The sequence below is a fragment of the Mesoplodon densirostris genome, chromosome 15 (assembly GCF_025265405.1).
Source record: "Mesoplodon densirostris isolate mMesDen1 chromosome 15, mMesDen1 primary haplotype, whole genome shotgun sequence".
Classification (NCBI taxonomy): domain Eukaryota; kingdom Metazoa; phylum Chordata; class Mammalia; order Artiodactyla; family Ziphiidae; genus Mesoplodon; species Mesoplodon densirostris.
In genome coordinates, this window is record NC_082675.1 from 66,353,731 (window position 1) to 66,379,257 (window position 25,527).

Here is a 25,527-nt window from a genome sequence, read left to right on the forward strand (position 1 = left end):
GCGATCCTGATGCCCAGGCCACAGCCCGCAGCCCCTCCGCTCTGCCGGGTTATTGTCTGATCACACCGTCTGCACCTGTCGCGGGCCTCGCTAGGCAGGAGCGCAGGAGGAAAGGGAGAAAAGAAGGACCACAGGGTGACCAGGTGGCTTTCCTCCATCCGTACCCTTGGCCCGGGGCGAGGAGAGATCATTTCGGGCGCGGGGATGGCTTTGCTCCTTGGAGAGGACAACCTTCCTTCTCCAGCGATCGCAAGCGCGGCGGGAACAGGGCTTTGGGGCAATGACCCTCCTGGGGCTGCAGGGGCGAGCGGAGAATCTAGGGTCCGGGCATGGACACTAGGAAAAAGTGGGGTGGCGAGAGCGCGACTGCCCGCGAAGCTGACTGGGGAGGAGACAAGGCGGCGCGTGCGGAGTGTCCACGCGGTGGGTGTGCGGCGCTTTCATTCAAACTTTGGGGAGTCTTTGGTTCGGGCGTCAGCGAAGGTGTGACCAATCAGAGTCCGGGGACGGGAATAAATTATGCAAATCACCATCTGGCGATGGGTCAGATGACTCCAATAGTTTAAAAAACGACCTCGCCGGGGAGCTCGCGGTGTGACAGTGGCGAGCCCTGGCTTCCCGGGCGAGCGGCACGGGTGAGGGCAGATCTGGTTCTGGTTGGAGCATCTTCGCACTCCCCGCACCACCCCGTGGCTCAGTTTAGCCAAGTTTTCATTTTCCACCTTCTCCACCTGCAGCTGTCTAAGGCCACCACTCTCTCTGGTCGAGAGAAGCCTTCCCACTTCGGGTCTTACGGGCTCGGACTGCTGGAAACATCGTTCGAGAGGCGGCTCTTTTTTTTTTTTTTTTTTTTTTTGTGGTCTTTCTAAAAGTCCCGTTTGGGGGAAGGGGCTGTGGTGGCCGGGAAGGATGAGAAACTCCGGTCTTCTGCTCTGCCTCTGGAGCGCTTACTGTTGCTTTGCCGCGGGAGGTCCCGCAACCCTTGGTCCAGAGGGTCGGCTGCAAGGTAACGTGTCCTTGTTTTTATTAACACCCCACAACTTCTTTTCTGTGCCAGTTCCCCTCTGTCTTGCCTACCCTTCTTCCTCGATCCTGCGACATTCTCCTTCCTTACCCCCTGCGCTGTCCATTTGGTCCTAATCAGCCTTGGAGAGCACTTGTTCCTGGGCGCTTCCGACGAGGACATCCCCAGCCAGGCATCCAAGAGGCCGCAGGCTCGCCCGCGCTCGCTCTCGCCCCACCCCCTTGTTATACGGTTCTTCGCTCGGTGCTGTCCAGTCAGCAGAGTTGGCTGCCAGCAGCTGTTTAACCTGTCCTCCTCTTTGAGCCTGGGGTTTTCGAGGCAAGAAGCTTGTTAGAGCTCTATCACCTGGTGCCCTTCCTTTTAATCTCGGTGTAGGTGACTTGAAAGTTAAGGTATCAGGGCAGCTGGCTCTGGTTTGAGTAGTGCTTGCCGGAAGTCTTAGGGGAGTAATTTGTGCAGAGAAGCTGCTGGGCTTATTCCCCGGGTTGCCAGCCTCCTCTTCCCCAAGGCTTTCCAGCCCTTGCTCTTTCTCTTCTACCTCTCCGGCCTCCTCCTCCTCCTCCTCCCAGCTGCCAGCTTTTCTTCTGAGTTCTGCGTGGCAGTCTTTTCTACTGGAGGAACCTGCCCCGAGGGGCGAGGGTAGGGTCACCCAGCGGGAGTACCAAGTCAATTAGTGAAGCAGGAGAGAGCAGGGAACCTCTGAACCACACACTATTAGTTCATCTTCTACTATTCTGCTGAGGTTGGGTCAAATGAGGTTGGTCCATGTTGCTTATGTGCATGCAGGAGGTTCATTGGAATGAATGGAAAAAACTTGTTTTATTTAACATGTTCCCAACTCTAGTGCAGTTGAACCAGGGTAGGTTGCATCTCTAGTTCCTCTCCTGTAAAATGCTAGCATTCCTTCCAACTTCTATGTTCTGCGATTCTGAGTATTTGGGGGCCATTTCATTCATTCAGAAAAGTATTTGTTTGCCAGGCATGCTTCTCGGAGTGAGGGATAGAGCAGTGAACAAAATGGGTGTAAACCCCCTACCCCCATGGATCTTACATTTCAGTGGTGGGAAAACAGCTAGTCAACTAATTAAAATATATAAATAGTGCTCAGTGTTATGGAAAAAAATAAAGCCAAGGAGGAAAGTACAGAGGGCTGGTGGGCGAAGGTGGTGCAGTGTTAGCCTGGGACCAGGCTTCCATCCCTGAGGAGCTGACCCCTGAGCAAGGAACTGGAGGAGGTAAGAGAATGAGCCTGAGGACATCCAGATGAAGGACAATCATGAAGTTCCAGAGGCTGAAGTGACTCAGGCTGGAAGTAGTAGAAATGAGCTAGAGAACTGTGGTGTCAGAGAGAGCCAGCTGCTAAGGTGAACCTTTTATGTCAGTTTGTGAGTTTGTCCACAAGTCGGTGCCAGGAAGCCAGCAGACTCCCTTTCCTTTTTTCCTGGACTTTCCACCTGGTCTCTGTGAGTGGCTATCTGGGTGGAAATTGGGAGATATTGAATGAGTTATGTCCGTGGTTCAAATTTCTGTCAGTTGGGGCTTTTGTTCATTACTTTAATGACAAAGTTCTGTTCATGCATATTTAGTCGCATTTTCTGGAACCTTACCCTTTTTACATCTGGTGCATTGCTGTCCTCCCCCTTGTCCGCTTCACCACCAACCTGTCCACCACTCTGGTCTCTCTTTCCATGACTCCATTTGTTTTTTAACTCTGGGATAAATGAAGCTCCTGGGATGGTCATTTGGCACCTTTTCATTTGATTTCTGGGTGACCAGACAGTTTGATTTTCTAATTTCCTAGCCTGTTATCAAGGGATGGTATCCTGGATGGTTGGAAGAATGCTAGATGAGGCTCATTTAGGACCTTCTGAAATAGTGTGGTGATGACAGTACCTAGTGTTAAAAGGCCATAGGGACCATGAGTGACATGGGCTGTGTTTTGTAGTAGGGCCGTCTCCTAGACGGCACCGTGTGTGTGCAGTGGAGCTGAAAAGAGAGGTTTTGCTGCTCTTATGAGCTTCTCCATGGCTTCAATAACTTATTTAATTTATTCAACCAACTAGAAGCATGTCTGGCACATGTCTGGTGCTGCAAGGAGCACTGAGGATGATGCATGAGGTCTTTGGAGCAAGTGTTGAAATTGAGATGAGAGCATTAGGGAAGCCCATTGCATAAGAGGTCAACAGCTCCTTACCGCCAATTCCAAAATCCAAAATCTTTGAAAATTGAAAAATTTGTTTGGTAACTTGTTTGGCAGCAAGAACTGGCCTTACCTGACCTGAACTCTTACTCATTTGGCAGCAAAAACTGACCTGAACCGACAAGAGGGTATTTAGAATCTTTTTTTTTTTCCCCTTGAGTGTGAGTAGTTATGTATTTTCCTGCAGAAATATTATTGGTGTGTTTGATGAATGGGAATACCCCAGACCCTGCTGGGGGTGTTATATAATAATATATATATATATATATATATATATATATATATATATATATATATATATATATATATATATATATATATATATATGCCATAATACCTTTCTAAAATCTGAGAATTTCTGAATTCTGAAACTCAGCTGGTCCCAAACATTTCAGGAAAAGCATTAAGGACCCATACTCTGAAACTAGTAACTTGAGGGAAAGAAAGAGAACTCGTTTGGATGGGGAAGAAGAAAGAAAAGCAAGAGAGACTTATTTCAGATTCACAGTAATTGATCCTAGTGACTAATTAATACTCAAATATTGGTGAGATGTCCCTTTTATAACATCTTCGCAACTCTTCTGGGAGGTGAGGAGGAAACATTCAGCAGATGTAAAAACTGAAACCCAGTGGGGTTAAGTACTTTGCTCAAGGGTGAATTAGAACTAGACCCTAGATCTCTCATCACCCAGGCCTGCTAGTTATACCCTTGCTCTGTTATTTCTCCCCAGATGAGCTCAACAAATCCAGGGTTGTACCGGCTGCTGCCAAACCCCCTGTGAGATTTAACCTCCGCACCTCTGAGGACCCAGAACATGAAGGATGCTACTTCTCCTTTGGCCACAGCCAGCCCTTAGAAGACTGTGGCTTCAACATGACAGCCAAAACCTTTTTCATCATTCATGGATGGACGGTGAGCCGCCTCTGGGGGAGGGAGCTCGACAGCTTTCCGGGAGATTTGGTTTCCTTTGTTTTGGTCAATTAGAAAGAATACTGGTGCTTCCAGATTCCACTCTCTCTCCCCCTCTTTTCTTGTGGGCTGCTTGTATTTCAGACAGCTGTGAAGAATGTAATGGGCACTTTGCTAAGGGGGCAATCTGGACTCCAGCAGGGCGGTATTTAACACTGGCACACAGCGGGCTTTCAGAAAGTGGCTCTCCTGAGGGCAGCAGCCCAGCTCCACTGGCTCTTAAGGGGCCCTCTAATTATGCTTAATTACATTGGTCAACCACTGCGTCGCGGGGGCCATCCCTCCATAAGAGCTGAGCTGAACTGAAGCATCTTGACTGGCTCAGAGAGTCTGTGAGGAGGCAGCTGGCCTGGCTGGCTGGCCCTGGTTGGCATGGTGCCCTCCTGTTTGCATAGAGATGGCTCCGTTTAAAGGCACTGGAGTCTTTATATGACCTAGCTGAGCAATTCACATTGAAAAGCCCATGACGAACTTCAACAAAAAAGGGCTTTAACACTCAGCCTCAGAAGCTTTTGACCAGCGAGGGGTTTATTCATTCATCTAATGGCAGTCTGTAGGAAAATGGCACTATTAAGTGAGCAGGTTTCTGCCTGGGCTAATTGGGAGGGGACATTCCGCCTCTTAATGATGAGAAATTCATATCCGTTACATGCTTTCTGGGTCTTTAGGTCTATCACCAACTGTTGGGGTCAGGCCTGGTGGGGGTGGGTGGTATGTAGGCACCTATCTACCTAATGTAATTGAAGGGATGATTAAGGGCCTGCCATCCATCCTCACCCCACAGCCTAGGATTAGAATTATGCATTTGAACCTTTATAAGGCCCCCTGTCAAAATGCAAATACAAACTGCCTGCAACTTACAAATGGGTTGCATTCCAGAAAGTTCTTTTATCATCTGTTTGGAACTTGGAACAGCAGTTTCCCGTCGAAGCAAGATTGTAAATAGCGTTAGGATTCCCAGGCCAGGCACAGAAAATCTATTTATCTAATAAGATACTTGTGGATGGGTTTACAACTGGACCTAGTCACCATTTACACTTTGTTTCTGTGGGAACGTGTGTTCTGAGTTCTAATTTGGGATTCCAGGGACAGATCTTCCCTACTCTGGGGTCAAAAAGGGTGGCAGAGGTGGCTTGTGGGAAGGGGTCATTTGTTAACTCTGCATTTGCCTAAGAGACAGAATCTCCCTGCATCTCTGAGAAAGAAACTAATTCGCCAGGGCAACCCTTCTCAGCTGCCTTTCAATGATGGACCAGGCCACTTACCTGCCTGACTGTGACAGGGACTTGGGTTAACCTCAGGCCAGCATCGCCACCAACTTCTATCTCATAGGGGGCCTATCAGTCAGTGGGGCATCAGCAGAGGACACCAGCTCTGACATCTTTGATGGGAAAAACTGGAGATGTCAAGCGCAGTGGAAGACAATCACCCATGTAGCAATCCTGCCTGTGGCTGGCCCGGCTCATGTGCAAGTGTTTGGTGCCTGGGTAGGCAATGTGAACGTTTCGGAAGTGGCTGGGGAGAAGGTCATGGAACTGAATTCCATATTCATTAGGATTTCTGAAACCCAGAAGAAGAATTTTTTTTAAAGTCCTGTTTTCTCTGCAGATGAGCGGCATGTTTGAAAGCTGGCTGTACAAACTTGTGTCAGCCCTGCAGACAAGAGAGAAAGGAGCCAACGTCGTGGTGGTGGACTGGCTCCCGCTGGCTCACCAGCTTTACACAGACGCGGTCAATCATACAAGGGAGGTGGGACACAGCGTTGCCAGGATGCTCAACTGGCTGCAGGTAACAGGAGCAAAGGGAGTCATCTCCTTTTACGAGCAGGACCTTGAACCTGAACCCTTTTAAGAAATATAGGTCAGGGGCTTCCCTGGTGGCACAGTGGTTAAGAATCTGCCTGCCAATTCAGGGGACACAGGTTTGAGCCCTGGTCCGGGAAGATCCCACATGCCATGGAGCAATTAAGCCCGTGGGCCACAACTACTGAGCCTGCGCTCTACAGCCCGTGAGACACAACTACTGAAGCCCGTGTGCTACAACTACTGAAGCCCACGCACCTAGAGCCTGTGCTCCGCCACAAGAGAAGCCACCGCGATGAGAAGCCCGCACCCTGCAACCAAGAGTAGCCCCCTCTCGCCGCAATTAGAGAAAGCCTGCACGCGGCAACAAAGACCCAACGAAGCCAAAAATAAATAAAAATAAAATAAATAAATTTATTTAAAAAATTCTAAGACTGTAAAACAAATACAGGTCAGACAGGTCAGTTACAGTGAACTTCAGGAGTCTGAGAATATCTTTGAGCTTCCAGTTTTTACGGAATTAAGTATTGCTTGAAATATTTGGAAGCTGGGACTTTTAGAAAACTTTCTAATTAGTGACACATTTCTGGATTTTTCCTTTTACTTTACTTGCAGGAAGAAAATTTGTCTTTTGGTTCATTAATGGCTGATGCCTTCAGAAGCCAGGACCAGTTTGTAATCTTAAATACCTACTGAAGTCTGCTCTGGCCTCTGAAGGGTGGCTGGGCTGAGGGTACGGAGGGTTGGTTCAAACCAATGTAGCTTAGTGCCTTGCATAAAATGTGGAAAACAGATCTTGAGGTCTTAAATTTACTTTTTTTTTTTTTGCGGTATGCGGGCCTCTTACTGTTGTGGCCTCTCCTGTTGCGGAGCACAGGCTCCGGACGTGCAGGCTCAGCGGCCATGGCTCACGGGCCCAGCCGCTCCGCGGCATGTGGGATCTTCTTGGACCGGGGCACGAACCCGTGTCCCCTGCATTGGCAGGTGGACTGTCAACCACTGCGCCACCAGGGAAGCCCTTATATTTACTTTTTATAGGTTAATGATTTACCTGAGATCAGTGGACTTAATGGGAGGCAGGGGTACACTGGCTGGTACACTGGCTAAGTGACCCTATTATCTGGGTAATTACAGCCTGAGCTTCCTTTTAGAGGCCCATGGAATCTGAATAATTTTGGCAGAATTCTGGTCAGGAGTCTTGAACAGTCCTCAGTCCTCTACCTGGGTTGTTTTGTCGAGCTTGATTCCTGAGCCATGGGGTCAAATCGCCACCTCCTCACCCCCACTGCTGAGTGCCCTGTCAGGGTCTGATGCTTCACATCTGGGGTCCCAGGCAGGTTTGGAATGAGGAGATCGGCAGCTCATGGGCCTAAGAGGGTGGGCAGGGAGCACCCTGCTGCAGGCTGTGGCTGACGCTTAGTCTCCAGTGAGCCCGGTGGCTTTGAGCTCCACACTGCCACCCCCCCTCCCACCTCCCGCGTCTCCCCAACGTGATTGACTTGTTGAATTGTTGGTGGCCTTGGGGCTCAGGACCACACTCTTCACTCACACACCTCTGTGACTTCCTGCAGGCGAAGGAGGATTTTTCTCTCCGGGATGTTCACTTGATTGGCTACAGCCTTGGAGCTCACGTGGCCGGGTACGCTGGCAACTTCGTGAAAGGCACGGTGGGCAGAATCACGGGTAAGTGCTGCTCCCTTCACTCATGGCTGATCCTGGAGCTCCCTCAGCTGCTCTGCCCACCAGGCTTTCCTGAACCAGAGTGCTCCCTAAGAGGCAGCAGGAGTGAGCCGTAGAGGGTTAGCCTTGGAAGAAACCTGGAGAACATCTAATCCAGGGCTTTTCAAATGTCCAAAAAGTCTCAGAGCCCTTTTTCAAATTGAACATATGCAGGTCCCCAATGTATGAAACAGATAGAAGGTGTGTTCTGGTCAAAGCTGGGTATTTGCAAGTAGTGTTAACCTTGTTATTTGAGCCTCCCCCTTTTCTGGAGGAATTTCCGGGTCCCAGAGCACCAGGGAGCACAGCTTGAAAACCAGGTCTAGTGCAACAGGTGAGGAAACACCCAGAGGCAAAGAGCTAAGACTCAAGGGCAGAACCGGGGTGGAGCCCAGGCCTGCAAGCTTCTGGTACTCACTCCTAGCCTCTGCTCATGATAATGCCAGGACCTCAAGGGAAAGGAATGAGAGATGGGTTGTGGTTTGAATTCTGCCTCTAGTTTCTATTTCATCCACTAACAGCCTCTTTCCCATGTTTAGTTGGCATATTTATTAGTGATAATTACCTGTTTAGAATGAGTGGTTAAATGTTGTCATTAAAGAGACCTTTCTGCTACCTTTCTTGGTACCCAGGTAGTCGATAGAAATTTGAATTTTCCATCTTAGTGAGCTTTTTTTTTTTTTAAGTGAAAGCAAGTTTATTTGTAGAGATACACATTCCATAGGCAGAATTGGTGACTTTTTAAAAAAAATTTTATTGAAGTGTAGTTGATTTACAATGTTTTGTTAATTTCTGCTCTACAGCAAAGTGATTCAGCTATACATATACATATTCTTTTCATATTCTTTTCCATTGTGGTTTATCACGGGATACTGAATACAGTTCACTGTGCTCTACAGTAGGACCTTGTTGTTTATCCATCCTATATATAATAGTTTGCAATTGCTAATCCCAAATTCCCAATCCTTCCCTCCCCCGCTTCCCCTTGACAAATAACTGGTGACCTTTTGATATGAGAGTTTGATTTAAATCATTGAATGATTGTGAAAAGTGGAAAGGATTCTCTTCCCCATTTGAGGGCCCTCTCAGAAAACATACTCTCCTCTAGAAGAAACTTAATGGCAAATTTTTTTTTTAAGATTATATATATATTTTTAAATTAATTAATTTTTGGCCGCCTTCAGTCTTCGTTGCTGCACACGGGCTTTCTCTAGTTGCGGCGAGTGGGAGCTACTCTTCTTTGCGGTGCACGGACTTCTCATTGCGGTGGCTTCTCTTGTTGCGGAGTACGGGCTCTAGGTGCGTGGGCTTCAGTAGTTGCAGCATGTGAGCTCAGTAGGTGCAGTGCATGGGCTTGGTTGCTCTGTGGCACGTGGAATCTCCCCGGACCAGGGCTCAAACCTGTGTCCCCTGCATTGGCAGGAGGATTCTTAACCACTGTGCAACCAGGGAAGTCCTTAATGGCAAATTTGTTGCCCTGAATTTTTATCCCCCTGTTAGCATTCTTTTATTTGTTTTCCCTCCCAGCTTCTCCCTCACCTCCAACATACTAAGGGCCTAACTGGCCACCCAGAAGAAAAGAGTTAATCATCTCCTTCCTGGCAATGTTTTCGTTTGAAAACAGGGTTCAGGTAGAAGGGAGTCCTTAGCTAGAGAATGATTTAGTAAAGGTAGAGTTTCTGGTTTCAGCAACAAGCCAGTGGGGCAGATTTAAAAATATATACATTTGTGAGGTTTAGTAGCCCTGCATAAATCATTGTCCCTGGGCTTAAGTCTAATGAGCAAACACACACACACTCCTTTAGATCCAACTGTTTGATTCAGCGTAGCTTGAGAGCTTTACTTTTGGTTATCAAGATGCGGGGCCTGAACTGTCTAACGGGCAATGTGGCCACACATGACTGCTCATTAACCCATCGCTGGAGCAAAGCCATTGGGCCTCAAGCCCCTTGGGGTTCTATTGGCTGAGCACCTCCTCCTAGCCCCCAGCAAGAGGCAAGATGTTGCAGAGCTCGGCCAGCTGTGCTCAAACTGCAGCACACACAAGGCCCCTGCCAGAGCACCAGGGCCAGTGTCCTTGGCAACAAAGACAAGCTGCAGATCCGCCCTCTCCCTCTTTCTAAACCTGAAATGAGATGGGGCTAGTAGGAGGGTTCCAGTTCTTTCCCCCTGCCTGTCTGGGTGGGAGCTGCTGAGATGCGGGCTTTGCCGGCAGAATGCTAATCAGTGCTCTGGGCTGTCTGCGTAGAGCACTGGGGCCAGCATGTCCTGAGCACAGCCCCTTCTCTGCGGCCTCTCTCTGTGGAGCAGGGGACCGGGGTGAACATAACAGGAAGGAGTGGCCTCTGTCCAGTTGCCAGGCAGCACCTCAGAGGGTATCTGGCTGACCTGACGCATGCTGCTGTGCATGTCTGATGGGAGAGGCCTGTGCCCTCTCCTCTCCTCTCAGACTTCCCATGGGTCTGGGAACCAGGTGGTCCTGACTGGTAAGAGGGCCGGAGACTGCAGCTTGTGTGGGGCAGAGGCCAGTGATGCCGCTGTACAGAGGTCAGCAGGGGTCCTTAGCCTGGACCTGCAGGAGGTACCTGAACCCCAGTCTTGTTTGGACCAGAGAGCTGTGGACTGAGGTTTGCTAAAGTTTTATCCTCTTAGGCTTCTGAGGGAATTCCGTGACATATTAGGGAAGAGGTCATATATTTCTAATTGAACTTGTGTCTTGTTAGTTATAAATAAATAAGCAAGCAGATCTGTTCATTCATTCAAGAGATATGAACTAAGTGTCCATCCTGCAGGCTATGGGCTAGATGCTACCCAATGTCAAGTACTCAATGTGTGACAGGTATTTTATGCCATATGTAAGCCACATAGCATCCAGGCAAAAGGGTCCTTGGGCTTCATTTTACAGATGGGGAAAATAGGACTCAGTATGTACTTTAATGATATCTCACATCCTGAGTAGCAGAGCTGGGATTCAAACCCAGGCCATCAGATTCCAGAGCCTGCACCTCACCACTGCACAATGCTGCCGCTCTCCTGCTAGGAGAGATACAGTAGCTGTTACAGCGCAGCAGCCTCTGCCCTGCCAGGCCAGAAGGTGGAGGTTTTCCTGTGTGTATGCATGTGCACAACAGGGTGTGTGTGCGTGTGCATGCCTGTGTATATTCCATTTGCTGGACAGAACACCTTGTGGGGAGTCTGACTGAATGGAAGAAGAGGTGGTTCTCCATCATCTCTTTTTTTGGAGGGGATGCGTTCACCCTCCCATTCCTAGTTAAGAAGTAAATTGTGAAACTTTTCCCCAGAGTCGGTGGGCCCTAGCTACATGTCAGGCGGGGTCAGTCTGGGGAGGTGAAAGCTCAGCCTGCCTGCCAGCCGGCCTTTCCAGAAGCCCCGTCAGCCGCCTGCATTCCTCCAGCCCAGCTTGGTTTCCATGGCACTGACTGTCTGGTGGAGACTTTTGTTCACCGATACAAGAGCCCCTCTCTTATTGGCTGCAAAGCAGAATGTTCCTCTTCTTTCTTTTTTTTTTCTCCAGAGGACATAGTGAGAGGCAGGGAGAGGCCACCTGTGTCAGTACTGTGTCCATTCAGTCCCTAAAAAGAGTCATCCAGGGCTATTCCGGGAGGCCACTGTTTTTGTGCCATCTTTCTTTTGGGTCCTGGGCTAGAGATGAGCCCCCAGGCAGCCTGGGCTCCCTTTCTGCCTCTGTCATTCATACATTTTTCTCAACTTCAGAGTGTTAATCATTCATTACCAGTTCTCACGAGTAGCGAGTTCCACAAGTTTGCTGTCCACTCTGGACAACAGTTCTACCTTTTGTTTATCCTAAAATGACCCCCCTCAAGCTTCACGATGTGCTCCCTTGTTCCACTGCACTGGGGTCCGGGTAACACTGTTCCATTACTCATCTCCTGCTTTCACAGCTCTGTTCTTGGTCATACCTCCTCCCTACCTAGGTGTTTCTAGATCCAGGTTTCTCAACCTCAGTAACGATTCACATTTGGGGCCAGATAATGCTTGTGTGGGAGCTGACCTGTGCATTGCAGGATGTGTATCAGCATCCCTGGCCTCTACCCCCTGATGCTAGCAGCTTCTTTTCTCCTTCTTCCCCAGTTGTGACAACCAAAGATGCCTCCAGACTTTGCCAAGTGTCCCCTCGGGAGCAAAATCCCTCCTAGTTGAGAACCACTGTTCTAGACTAAACAAACCCCCTTCCTCGCCTGCACATAATCTTTTCTTAACTTTCTCCAGGTCCTCTCTCTGTGTCTGCAGGGCTCTAGGTTGGGATGAATCCAGCATCCATAATTACTTAAGCTTGGTAATAGTAGCTAGTGTTACCTTGACAAGCCCTTACTCCTTAATAGCGCACAAGAACTGTATGAATCAAGACATTCAGATTTCATTTTTGAAATGCTACTGAAGCATGGAGAAGTGTTTCCAAAATCTGGTCCACAGACCACTTATTTTTAGGATCAGCTCTACTTCTGGGCTCTACACCAGACCTACCAATCAGAATCTCTTGGGGGCCAGGGAATCTGCATTTTATGCTTTGCAAATTCTATTTTGAATGGTTTTACACTCATGTGGTTCCCAAGCTATTATACAAGATGGTGAAAGTGTCTCTGTTGCTGCCACTATCTTTGCAGTTGCCTTCCCTGCCTTCTCCCTCGACACACATACACACAGGTGACCTGGGGCTTGTGCGTCCTCCCAGAGTTTTTCATAGCTACACAGTGGAATCCAAATTTGTAAGAAGCTCCCCAGGGATATGTGCTGTTTCAAATGTGAGAACCAGTGCTCTCTGCAGTACTGTTTGTTCGTTTGATACAGAAAGTTTGCAGACAAAAGGTTTTCTCCTTGTGGCTGCAAAAGAGAGGAATTCTGGAGGCTTGAGATATGGCTGCTCAGTGTGCCTTGGGTACCCCCCGCTTGCCATCCCACTCCTGGGCCTGATTCATAACTGAAGGAAGGGGAAGTGTAAGTCCAAATACAAATAGCTCAGTTTGGGGAGACTGAGTCTTCCCTCTTGAAGATGTAGGTAGCTTAGTTATTCTGTCAAAATTCTGCTAAAATTAAGACAGAATAAATGGAATGAATGGCTTAGTTTCAGCCAGCCCAAGTTCTTTCTAGAACTGCTTCAGTTCTTCTTGTTTTTCATTAATTAATTTAATTAATTTATTTTTGGCTGCATTGGGTCTTCATTGCTGCACGCAGGCTTTCTCTAGTTTTGTGAGCGGGGGCTACTCTTCGTTGTGGTGTGCAGGCTTCTCATTGAGGTGGCTTCTCTTGTTTTGGAGCACGGGCTCTAGGCGTGCAGGCTTCAGTAGCTGTGGCACGCGGGCTCAGTGGTTGTGGCACACGGGCTGTAGAGCACAGGCTCAGTAGTTGTGGCGCACGGGCTTCGTTGCTTTGTGGCATGTGGGATCTTCTCAGCCCAGGGATCGAACCTGTGTTCCTTGCACTCGCAGGCAGATTCTTAACCACTGTGCCACCAGGGAAGCCTCTAGAACTGCTTCAGTTCTGACAGTGCACGGTTCCTCAGATCCACGTGTCAGTTGAACTTCGTGGCCAGTTTACTGAGTCAGCTGAGTTGTCAGGACAGGTGAAGGCTTCAGAAGAAAGCTTACGTTCCTCTGCAGCAGGCACCACACCCTTTAGGATTCCCAGGGTGGGGATGTCTTCATTTTATACTCCCCGACTTAGCTATCCATCAGGACTCACTGCCTTAGCACACCTGACACAGCTGGTCTTGGCTCCCCCTTCTGCTGTAGGTTTGGATCCTGCTGGGCCCATGTTTGAAGGGGTTGACATCCACAAGAGGCTGTCCCCTGACGATGCAGACTTCGTGGATGTCCTGCACACCTACACGCGCTCCTTTGGCTTGAGCATCGGGATTCAGATGCCCGTGGGTCACATTGATGTCTACCCCAACGGAGGTGACTTCCAGCCGGGCTGTGGACTCAACGATGTCTTGGGGTCAATTGCATATGGAAGTGAGTTCCTTATTTTATTTTATTTTTTTTGCGGTACACGGGCCTCTCACTCTTGTGGCCTCTCCCATTGCGGAGCACAGGCTCCGGACGCGCAGGCCCAGCAGCCATGGCTCACGGGCCTAGCAGTTCCGTGGCATGTGGGATCTTCCCGGACCCGGGGCACGAACCCGTGTCCCCTGCATCGGCAGGTGGACCCTCAACCACTGCACCACCAGGGAAGCCCCGAGTTCCTTATTTTTTGTTTTGACTCAATTATAGCATATCCTCCTAAATCAGCCAGAGCTGTTAGTGCTCCCGACAGCATCCGTTTCATTATTCCCACTACCCCCTAGTGGTCCTTCAACACTGTTTATTTTACAGTTCATCATCCTGCAAGCCTATTAACAGCCTTCCTGTGGTCTCTGCTCTGCTTTCTTGTGCTTTGAGGTCACAGTTATTATTATTTTTTTTATTTTTATTTTTTTGCGGTACACGGGCCTCTCACTGTTGTGGTCTCTCCCATTGCGGAGCAGACGCACAGGCTCAGCAGCCATGGCTCATGGGCCCAGCCTCTCCGCGGCATGTGGGATCCTCCCGGACCGGGGCACGAACCCGTGTCCCCTGCATCGGCAGGCGGACTCTCAACCATTGCGCCACCAGGGAAGCCCCACAGTTATTATTGATTAATTTCTTTTTATAACAAAAGGAATACATATTTGTTGGGAAAATAATCAAGCATTATAAAATTGCCTAAAGCAAGAAGTAAAAATACCCCCTCATTTCCCACACCTTACTGCTTTCACTCTCCAGATGTAGCCAATATGATCATGTTGTGTGTATCCTTCCACTCTTACTGCTTTGCAAATTTATTTGTGTGTGTGTGTGTGTGTGTGTGTGTGTGTGTGTGTGATATTTTTCAAAATCACATTGTTCTGCAACTTTGCTTTTTCAGTCCTAATACATATTATGGGCATTCTTAGACATCAGAGTACATATATCTACTTACCTTATTCTTTTAAAAGGCTATATAATATTCTTTAGCATGGAAGTACTATAATTTAATTTTTGGTAACATTTTAAAGAAATAAAATCAAGATTCTTCCTCCATTCACTTATAATCTGTCTTCCTGAATGCCTAAGCCTATTCCCAGCAGTCTTGGGCTGAAGTGAGTTTGCTGTTGAAACTGATGGGCTTGGTTTCTCATTTGCTCACGGCCTTGCATCCTGGCAGCATTTCTAAGTCTTGGCCCCAGTTGGCTCTCTCCACTGTGATGCTCTGCTCTTGGGATGTCCATGCTGTCACTCAGTCTTAAGTTGCCCTCTCCCAAGGAGATAACATCCAAGGAGCCCCTGCGGGGCTTGGGGGTTCATGCAAGGGGAGTTCAGCCCTGCCTCAGGGGGATCAGATGATGGCGTTTCTTAAGCCTGGTGATGTTAATCAGGAAGGGGAAGGGGAGCTTTGCCAAATTTTTCTTAAGGTCCAAGGATTTACTGGAACTATTGGCTTTAGCCTCTGGTTATAAGAAATAATGATTACTGCGGGTCACAGAAATCCAAATTATACTCCTAACTTTGCAACCAACTGACTCTGTGACCCTCAGCAAATGACTTCACCTCTAAGGGCATTTGGGCCCATAATCTACAACTGAAAGTATTGGACTAGAATGAGGTTGGCAAACATTTTCTTTCCTTTTTCTTTAAGTTTTTTTTTTTAATAAACTTATTTATTTTGTTTATTTATTTTTCGCTGCTTTGGATCTTTGTTGCTGCTCTTGTGAGCTTTCTCTAGTTGCAGCACGCAGGCTCGGTAGTTGTGGCATGCTGGCTCTAGAGTGCAGGCTCAGTAGTTGTGGCGCATGGGCTCTGTTGCTCCGTGACATGTGGGATCTTCCCGGACCAGGGATCGAACCTGTGTCCCCTGCATTTGCAGGTGGATTCCCAACCACTGCGCCACCATGGAAACCCGGCAAACATGTTCTTAAAGAGTCAGCTAGTAAATATTTCCGGCTTTGCAAGCCATACAGTCCCTGTTTCAACAACTCCACTCTGCTACCGTAGCATGGAGGCAGCCAGAGACAATAGGTAAATGAATGCGTGTGGCTATGTTCCAATAAAACTTTACTAACATGGGGCCAGCCTGCAAGGTGCAGTTTGCTGAGCCCCGGACTAGATGATGTTTAGCATCTGATCCATTTCCAGCATTTTGTGACCGCATGACTCTATGGGGACTTAGTGACTCTTACTGCACAGCTGGTCTCCATCACCCTGTTTAGTGCCTGTCCTATGCACTCTCTTGCTCTTTATTGCTTCATGTGTATCAGTGCTGTCTTCCCACCCGGAGGGCAAGCAGTTCGGTGGCAGGCCTGGCTTTCAGTTTTAAAGACTGGGCATGCATTAAGAATGACACAAACAAGCACACTAACAGCGACATGAAAAGCAGTTATTTCTGATGAAGTGTACAGTACTTACTGATGGAGTGGGCGGATCACCGAGAAGCAGCTCATCCTGATGGTCTCCATCTCTCTCTCCCCCAGCAATTGCAGAGGTGGTGAGATGCGAGCACGAGCGGGCAGTACATCTCTTTGTCGACTCCCTGGTGAATCAGGACAAGCCGAGCTTCGCATTCCAGTGCACGGACTCCAACCGCTTCAAAAAGGGGATCTGCCTCAGTTGCCGGAAGAACCGTTGTAATAGCATTGGCTACAATGCCAAGAAAATGAGGAACAAGAGGAACAGCAAAATGTACCTAAAAACCCGGGCAGGCATGCCTTTCAGAGGTAACCTTCATCCAAACCTGCATTGCCCTGGGGAAGGACCTTTTTCCTCCTTCTGAATACCACATTGTAGACAGGCACATTCCTGCAGTTAAATCAAATAACTGCGAATCACATTAAATTGTGTATGCCTAGGAAAGTAAATCTTTAAAAATAAATGATGGGGACTCCTTTTGTGATGTGAATCATCACTCTATGATCACAATATCGCTATCTTAAATTTCTATCTTGCATTTAGCTTTTCAAAGCTGTTTCATATTTGTTTTCTCATTTGATCATCAAAATAATCTGTGATAGGACTAACAGGGGATCAAAATGATATCTCGCATTTTTATAGCATGTTATAAAACCGTAAGGTTTTGTGGGTATTGTGGGTGGAAGTTGAGGCTCAAGAAGTTAATACCTTGGTCCTTAATTCAAGGTCACACAGCTAGAAAGCATCTAGGTCAGCATCCCCCAAAGGTCCCCCAAACCCCAAGTTCAGGGCTCCTTCTTCTATACTGCAGTGACCTCTTAGGTCATTGGACAGAATGAGATCAAAGGGAGGCTAGAGGCTGGGCTGGACCAAAAGGATGAGAGTCCCTAAAAACTCACTGTGCTCGGGCTTCCCTGGTGGCGCAGTGGTTGAGAGTCTGCCTGCCGATGCAGGGGACGTGGGTTCGTGCTCCGGTCCGGGAAGATCCCACATGCCGCGGAGCGGCTGGACCCGTGAGCCATGGCCGCTAAGCCTGCGCGTCCGGAGCCTGTGCTCCGCAATGGGAGAGGCCACAAGAGTGAGAGGCCTGCGTACCGCAAAAAAAAAAAAACAAACAACTCACTGTGCTGGGTGACTCAGTTTTGGTCAGGGTGCCCTAAGATGACAAGCAAGGCTCACAAATGTCTTTGTTCTGCTGTCTCTGCAGTTTACCATTATCAGATGAAAATCCATGTCTTCAGCTACAAGAACATGGGAGGAATCGAGCCCACCTTTTATGTCACCATTTATGGCACCAATGCAGACTCCCAGATTCTGCCTTTGGAAATGTAAGTCACAGGTTTCCTTTGCTGAGTTCAGGACAGAGAACTAGTTGGTTTGAAAAGTAGAGAGAGCGCAGGAGCTCTCTGTGTGCCAGATGAACAAGTGCAGGGGAGCTAGTCTGAGTGCCAGGGAGGAGCTGTGTGGTTCCTCTCCTGCTTCACACTCTCCACCTAGCCCTTGACTCAGAACGTTTCTGGGAGGGCAGCTCCTGGGATGAATCAGCAGCGTGAGAATCTGCTGGATCAGCTGGGCAGAAACTGCTGTTTCATTTCAGAGAACGCCTGATTCCTGAGGCTTTAGGAAATTTGGAACTTGATAAACATCAGCCCTGGCATGTTTCTAATGATCTGTGGGAGGGGCACACGGTGATCTGTACATGTTGAGCACTTGTAAGGTGCAAAGCTCCACCCTGAGTAATGCTGGGCGTGCAAAGTAACGTCATCAGAATACTCGCTCTCAGGGCTGGGGCTCTAGCGGGAGGAACAGGCTTGTACGCACACACTCATGCACACAGATGGGGTGAGACAGGCTCCCCCAAGTGCCACGTGAGAGGGAGAGGCAGAGGGGGCTGAGAGTTTCGAGGGAGATGGATGCCTGTGGGCTGAGAGGAGGAGGCACTGCTGAGTGGGGATGTGACTTCTTTGCCCTTTCTCACTTCTGTTCTTTCCTGGTCTTGTCCCCCCAGGAAGTAGCATGAATGGGGGGATGCTCAGGAATGGTTTGGGGTACCGTGGGCAACATGATCTCTCTGCCCGTGTGGAGCACAGCTGAGTTTCCATCCTGGTCCTGCTGGTGGGACGTGGAGGACGTGGGGGGGACCTCTTGTGCATTTCTCTCCAATCCGAGTGGGGTAGATGCTGCCACTGCATCAACCCCCACGGTGCTGCAGTTTTCCAGGTGGCGGGGGGACTGAGACCAGCTTCCCTCTCCCTTTGCAGAGTGGAGCAGATCGGGCTGAATGCCACCAACACCTTCCTGGTCTACACCGAGGAGGACTTGGGAGACCTCCTGAAGATCAAACTCACCTGGGAGAGGACTTCTCAGTCCTGGTACAACCTGTGGAAAGAGCTTCGCAGCTACCTGTCTCAGCCCCGCAGGTCCGAGCAAGAGCTGAATATCAGACGCATCCGGGTCAAATCCGGGGAAACCCAGAGGAAGTAAGTGCCTCAGGACCCTTTCCCTGTTCTGCGTCCATGGTCAGCAGAAGGCGTGTGTCTCTGCAGCATCCTTTCCTTTGCTAAGCGTACACCTTCCATCTTTCCGTATCCAGAGTACATGGGCAAAACCGCAAACCCTTTGCGAGGAAAACTGAATTCCAGATCAAGGCCTCTGTCAACTGTTGTGCAGCTTGTGCCCTGATCGCAGGCCCTGGGCTGAGAGGGGTGGGCAAGCGGGGGCTGGAATCCAGCCCTTGTTCCGTTTGCCAAGCCCTGTGCTGGCCCGGAGGAAGAGGGCTTCTCCTGGACAGGGCCCTTTAGGAATGCTGCCTTGTTAATTTGTTTGCTCTGGGGCCCATGCAACCAAAAGCCTTTGCTTGCTCCTGTCCAGAGCAAACCAGACTGTCCAGTTTAGGGAGCCTGCATGCATGAGGTCTGTGGGAGTCCTGGCTTCCCTTGCATCCAATTTTCAGAGCATTATACCTCTCCTTGGGAGGCTCTGACTCAAGGACATGGGTGGGGCGCTAACGTCAAGTAACAGATTCCTCTGTGCCACGCCAGCTGGCAGTTTCCCCACGTCTGTTAACCAAGCCTAACACGAAAAATCCACCCCTGAATCAGCCACTAAAACACGGCTTGACTCTTGGAGCAGCTTCTAAGTGGGAGCCAGGAAGCCCGGAAGACCTTTGTCAGGAGAGGAGGGTTTCCTTGGCCAAATCCTTCAGCAGACCTCCGGGAGGTCACTGCCAGCCTTGGGATGGTGGGAAGAAGGCTCCACCCTCTTTCTATCTCTTCTGGCATTTTCTCCATTACAGTTCTTCATGCATCCCGTTTCCATCCACCACCTATGGTGCAGCTTGGCCATGCAGAGGGTGGAGGCTTAGGTTCTTGTCTGAGTGATTCTGGTCTAAAGACCTGTGCACTGGTGTGTATGTGGCAGGGGTGGGTGCCAGCTGAGGGGAGCTGTTAGTATGAAGGCTGTGGTCTAGATAATTGCATGTCTTTTTCCTTCTCTCGGTGCTTATAAGTGCAGCCTGTACCAGAAAGATGTGTGGTAGCAGAAAGATGATCATTTTTATAAAATATTTCAAATTTAATAAATCACTGAGACTTAATAACTGTAAACCATTTTCATATTGGTTTCAGATATAAGATTTTAAACAGTAAAACATTACAGATAAAACTGAAGCCCCTTTGTGCCCCTCCCCTGTCCGACTCCTCCCCTTTCAAACCAAATGTACTGATCTTCCAACATTAACTAATGTTACTGTGTTTTCCTCTTCATGATTTTTATACTTTCACTACTTCTGTTTGTATCCATAAACAACCTATAGAATTGTTTTGGTTGCTTCTGAAGTTTACATGAGTGGACATATTCCTTTAAAAGTTGCTTTTCTCCATTTAACATAGTTTATGAGATTTATCCAATGCATACAGATCTGGTCTATTCACATTCAACTCCTGTATGTAAACTGCCATTGCACAAACAATAGTTTCACCATTGTTCTGCTGAATATTTAAGTTGTTGCTACTTTTTTGCAGTTACAAATAGTGCTGAGACGAACATCCTGGGACCTCTTCCTTGTGTACGTGTGTGAGGGCTTCTTTGGGGCATGTTGAATCACTGGGTTATAGTATATGTATTCTCCAACTGGACTGGATATTATTAAATCCCTCTCCAAAGTGGTTGGACAAATTTTTAATCTTGTCCACAGAGTAAGAGCTTCTTTTTCCCCCTCCTCCTCATCTATCTTTGGTGGACATTCTTGCTATTCCGTTGAGTGTGAATTGGTCCCCGACTGTTGTTTTCATTTGTATTTCCTGATTGTGAGTGTTGTGGGTGTTTATGGGCTGTTTGGGCTTCCTGGCGAAGGTTCTGAAAGCTGCTCGGAAATGTGGCTTCTGTCCTGCTGGTAAGCATCACGGTCAGTTGTACCACATGTCTATTGGTCATGAGGTCATGCTGTCCACACACCACTGAAGCTGGAGCAGCCCACATGGTTGGGCTGTAAGTTACAGTTGAAACGATTATTAGATCACTGATTCTTCCTGTGATCTTGGTTGTCTACTTCTTGAATCTTTGATATTAACTCACAGCTGAGTTCCAGTTACACTTTTCAATGGGTATTTCTGGACACCATGCTGGAGGGACCTGGAGTTCCTCTGTTCAAGGAGTTTATCGTCCACCATGGATGCAAGAATCCACAAGCTATTCAAGGCAAGATATAATGTGTTAAAATGAGCTAAAGGTTTCATTATTAACTCCATGCCATAAGAAGTAATGACAATAACAAAAGCAACATTTATATAAGGATGTGCCTATTTATGAAATTGGAAGGTCAATGGAGGGTTAGATTAATAAGGCCTCGGGCAATCAGGGAGGCTTCAGAGAGGATATGCCTTGGTAGGCAGGCAGGCTTTTGGACAGACAGAAGGAAGAGGGTGGAAGGGGTGTGATTAAAGTCTGCATGAGCTGAATCATGGGAGACATCAAAGTGAGACCCTTTTAGTGTGCTTGTAGCGGCAGTGGGGAGTCCTGAAGGGTCTTGAGTCAGGGGTCACATGATAAAAACTTCTCTTTTCTCCTTATTCCATCTGCCTCAGGTCCAGAAAGCAACATAGGGCTGATGCACAGCCATGTACCTACCCCTAGAGTTTTGGCTACATCAGTGGTTTCTTTTTCCTACTAGATTGACTTTTTGTGCAGAAGATCTTGAGAACACCCGCATATCCCCTGGCCAAGAGCTCTGGTTTCACAAGTGTCGGGATGGCTGGAGAATGAAAAATGAAACCAGGTAAGCAGGACATTCTCAGAGGTTCGTGCAATGCATGTTGGTGGGTCCCCCATTGTAGGCAGGACATGTGTCTGGCACTTGGGACATAGAAGTCAACAAAAACAGATAAAAGTCCCTTCCTTTATGAAGATGACCTTCTGCTGGAAGGAGACAGACAAATCAGTGTGATAGGTTGTTGGATGACGTGAATGTCCCTTTGCCTCTTGTGTGCTTCATCCTGTAGGTGTCACAGCCATGGTCCTGCTGGAATGAGGTCTTTCAGTGACTAAGTCCCAAGCTTGGTACCCATGTCCTCATCTTAGATGGAACTCCTCTGTAGTGACTGGGGCTGTGGGAAGTTCCAGGGCTCCCAGCTTCCTTCTGGGCACCAGGTTGGAGCGGGGAGTTGGGTGGGAGGTAAGGGAGAAGCACAAGGCATAGCCCCCCTTTACAGTTTTCTGGAACCCAGGTTGGTGTGAGTGGATGTTAGTGGGCAACTCTCCCCCTTTTTGAGAAGCAGGAATGCTCACGTGCTCTTGCTTCAGTGTCCTCCTTGCTCCGTGCAAGTCTCATTATCTCAGAATTGAGGAAGGATGATCTCGTGGTATGAGGCAGTGGGTGCATCCAAAAGGGGACTCCGTCACACACCCTCTGAGTCTAAATGCCTGCTGAGGAGGAGGGAGATGGCCCTCACCAGCCCCTACCCCTGGTTCCATCAGAGGTACTAGATAATAATGCTGCTGCCTTACACCGAGCACGTAGTGTGTGCCCACCCTGTGTCAGTGCCTTCCATACATCATCTCATTTACTTTGATCATCAACCTCATGATGCTGGTGTCGTAACCCTGTGAACAGTGGGGGAACCTGAGACTCAGGGAGGTTTGGTCACTCTTTCCAGGTCCCCCACTTGGTGATGGCAGAGTAAGGCTTTGAAGCAGGTTGGTTTACTCTAAAGCCTGTGCTCTTTCTCGCGCGTGGAGGTTCCACTTGCTCAGATAAGTCACCTCTCCTCAATCTGGGTATCAATTATCAAGCAGCCGCGCCCGTGCTGGGATGCCCTGTGATTAACTGTCTGCCAACCCGGAGGGCCGGGCTACTCTGTCTCCTGTTCAGGAGCATCAACGTGACCACAAGCTCGGTGATCACAGGACTTGTGGGATTCTGAAAACTGCCCATCTAATTAACCGACTCAGTCTAGTCTGGATATGATTTTCTGCTATAGTAATAATTTTAATTCTTTATGTTTGTATTCAAATTTATACCTTTCCAAGTGCTTCCACATGTATGAACTTCATTGATCCTCAGAACAGCCATGTAAATGGGACACACCCAGGAAGGATTGCTATTCTTATTCTTATATACTTCTTTTCCGCTCCAGAACTTCATAACAGTTGAGACCGTTATACATCGCCTCAGAATACCTCTTGGAGAAAACAGCTTCTTTCCTTTGCATTTAAAGGAACAGAAAACAATAGGAGCCCGAGTAAAAAATTAACACCAGGAAGTGGTGAATCCCTGGACATATATTACACCTTCAGTACTCTCTCTCGTGCCATGGAGACCGTTCACCTGTTCACAGAGGAGACTGAGGTTCCGAGAGGCTCAATAGCGTGTTAGTGTAGCTGAGACTAGAATCAAGATGTCTTGACTTTGCCTTGCCTCCTTCCTGCCATACTGCCGGCTCTCTTGTGTTTCTAGATCAAAGCAAAGGGGCACTTTATAGTTCTCCCCGGAGTTGTGTGTGTGTGTGTGCTTGTGTACACATGTACGTGCTGTGGGTGAGTATTCTGCTAAATACGCAGACGCCAACACTGAGGTGTATGGAACTAGGAACCCGGAGCAGGCTCCGGTGTGGTGTTTCTCAAAGTGAATCTGTGGCTTGTTGGGGGAGGGGGGGAAGGAGCATTTAGGACTTTCTCCATTTGTTCTGAAAGGGAAGCAAATAAAAGAGGCTGAGAGGTATGGAAGAAAGCTTGGTCTTGTGGTAAACAGAGTTGCATGTTTGCAAAGCCAGCTAATGAACACCACTCCCACGTGGTTCCTTTCAGTCCAACCCTGGAGCAACCTTGAAGGTGCCCGCAAGGCCCCCCACTCCCTGATTTCCAAGCACATGGAGGAACGTTACTGCTGAGGACCCACCTGATGGAAAGACCCTTCTTGGCCTTGACCCTGGAGCAATGGGAGGAGCCCACTTGCTGGGCCCAGCACCGTGCCTCCCATGATGGCTGGGACTTTTCTCCAGAGGAGACCACATCCTGCTGTTCCTGCTGTTCCCGCTGCTGCTCTAAGTCCAGATCTGTGTGCAAATGGCCAATGCCCTGGCCTCTGTGCATACCGGGCTGGTTTCTCAGTGACTGGATGAGCCTGTGCTTCACCCAACAAGGAACACAGGCTCTGAGTGACTCTGCGTGGAAGGCTGTCAGCTGCCTGACCTGACTTGAGTCATAGTGAGGGGTCTTGTTGCTGGGAGCTGACTCGTGTCAGGATGGCAGACCTGGGACCTTGTTCACCGGGGGAGGGAGAGTAGATCTGGGGAGGTGTGGTGGTCCTCGCTCTTGGGGTTCAATGGGTAACTGGTAATGTGGACTGGTTACATTTTATTCGGTCCTGTTCCCCAGCTTCTTCTCTAAAGTACACATCATTGGCTTTCTTCTTTTTCCATTGCTCTTTTTTTTTTTTAAGAAGATGTTGGGGGTAGAAATTTATTAATTTTTATTTATTTATTTTGGCTGTGTTGGGTCTTCGTTTCTGTGCGAGGGCTTTCTCTAGTTGTGGCAAGCGGGGGCCACTCTTCATCGCGGTACATGGGCCTCTCACTATCGCGGCCTCTCCTGTTGCGGAGCACAGGCTCCAGACGCACAGGCTCAGTAGTTGTGGCTCACAGGCCCAGTTGCTCCGTGGCATGTGGGATCCTCCCGGACCAGGGCTCGAACCCGTGTCCCCTGCAGTAGCAGGCAGATTCTTAACCACTGCGCCACCAGGAAAGCCCCTCCATTGCTCATGTTTTGATTGGGCAAATGTTTATTAAGCCCTGAAACTTAATTAGCACATGGCAGTAGACACCTTAGTAAATCTTTGCAGACCATCTTCTCATTTGAAACCTAATGGGGTTGGGATGTCTAGGTTCCCTTCCCGTTTAGATGATCCATGAATATGCATGTGATGAAAGGCATGAGGGGCACTGGGAGGGCTACAGGATGTAAGAGTTGGGGACCCTGAGGCTTTAAGTGATTTCTACCTATTTCTTCTTAGTTAAAGTGCATTTCCCTTAAGAGTGACATCTTTGATCACCAGCAGAGTGGCAAGCAGAGTGTTATACGTGCTAGGGACAGAATGGTGCCAATTGCTGAACATGATTGGCAAAATCTCTTCTGTGTAGGAAGCTGGAGGCTATTACATATGTTACACATGTCTGTTCATACAGAAACCAGCACCTGTCACACACAGCTGGTGCCAAGATTGAATTAATGCCATGCTCTTTCCTTCTTGAAATATCTTGCTCCAATACCAGTGCCCTTTCTGTGCCGAACTTCTTCAAAAAGCCCCTAATTCTAGATCTTGGTTTGAATTAATATACATGATATCTGAGGAACCCTTTTATAATTTTCAAAAGATTTGAACATGCATCACTTAATTAGAGACTCACAACAGGAGGTGAGCAGGGCAGTTACTATTATCTCTGTTTTACAAAACCGAAGCTTAGTGAGGTTCAGCACAGGCCTAGAATTATATACCAAGTTGGTGGAGGAGCCAGGTGAGGACCTAGACTTCCTGGAGGCAATGCCCATGGTATGCTCATCTCTGCAACTTCATCAGGACTCGTATAACCATTTCCCACCAATATGCCCCAGATGTAACAAACAAGGAATTTTTTTCAGAGCCATCCATGAAACCCGAAACTCTTTTATTAATATATAACTGGGAGAACAACTGGGCCAAGGGTTGGGATTTTTATGGATGAGATTGATTTGGAAGGAGATGTGATGTCAGGTGGGAAAGGGGGAGAGCGATTTTCTCTGTACTTAGGTTTTAAAAGGACATTGTTTTAATCTCTATTGTGCCAAGGTTGTGTCATTGTTCTGTGCCAAACCTCTGAAGACATAACCAGTCAAATACC

General features: G+C 48.4%; 1 protein-coding gene across 1 annotated transcript; it reads left to right on the forward strand.

The window, feature by feature from the left end:
* Window positions 1-903: 903 nt before the first annotated feature.
* On the forward strand, window positions 904-24,065 carry LIPG (lipase G, endothelial type). The gene is made up of 10 exons (XM_060118933.1): window positions 904-1,006; window positions 3,956-4,137; window positions 5,803-5,982; window positions 7,568-7,679; window positions 13,487-13,708; window positions 16,222-16,464; window positions 17,364-17,484; window positions 18,418-18,636; window positions 21,327-21,431; window positions 23,459-24,065. Exons 1-10 carry the CDS (start codon window positions 910-912, stop codon window positions 23,478-23,480), a joined length of 1,503 nt encoding a protein of 500 aa, XP_059974916.1. The 5' UTR covers window positions 904-909; the 3' UTR covers window positions 23,481-24,065.
* The last annotated feature ends 1,462 nt before the right edge of the window (window positions 24,066-25,527 follow it).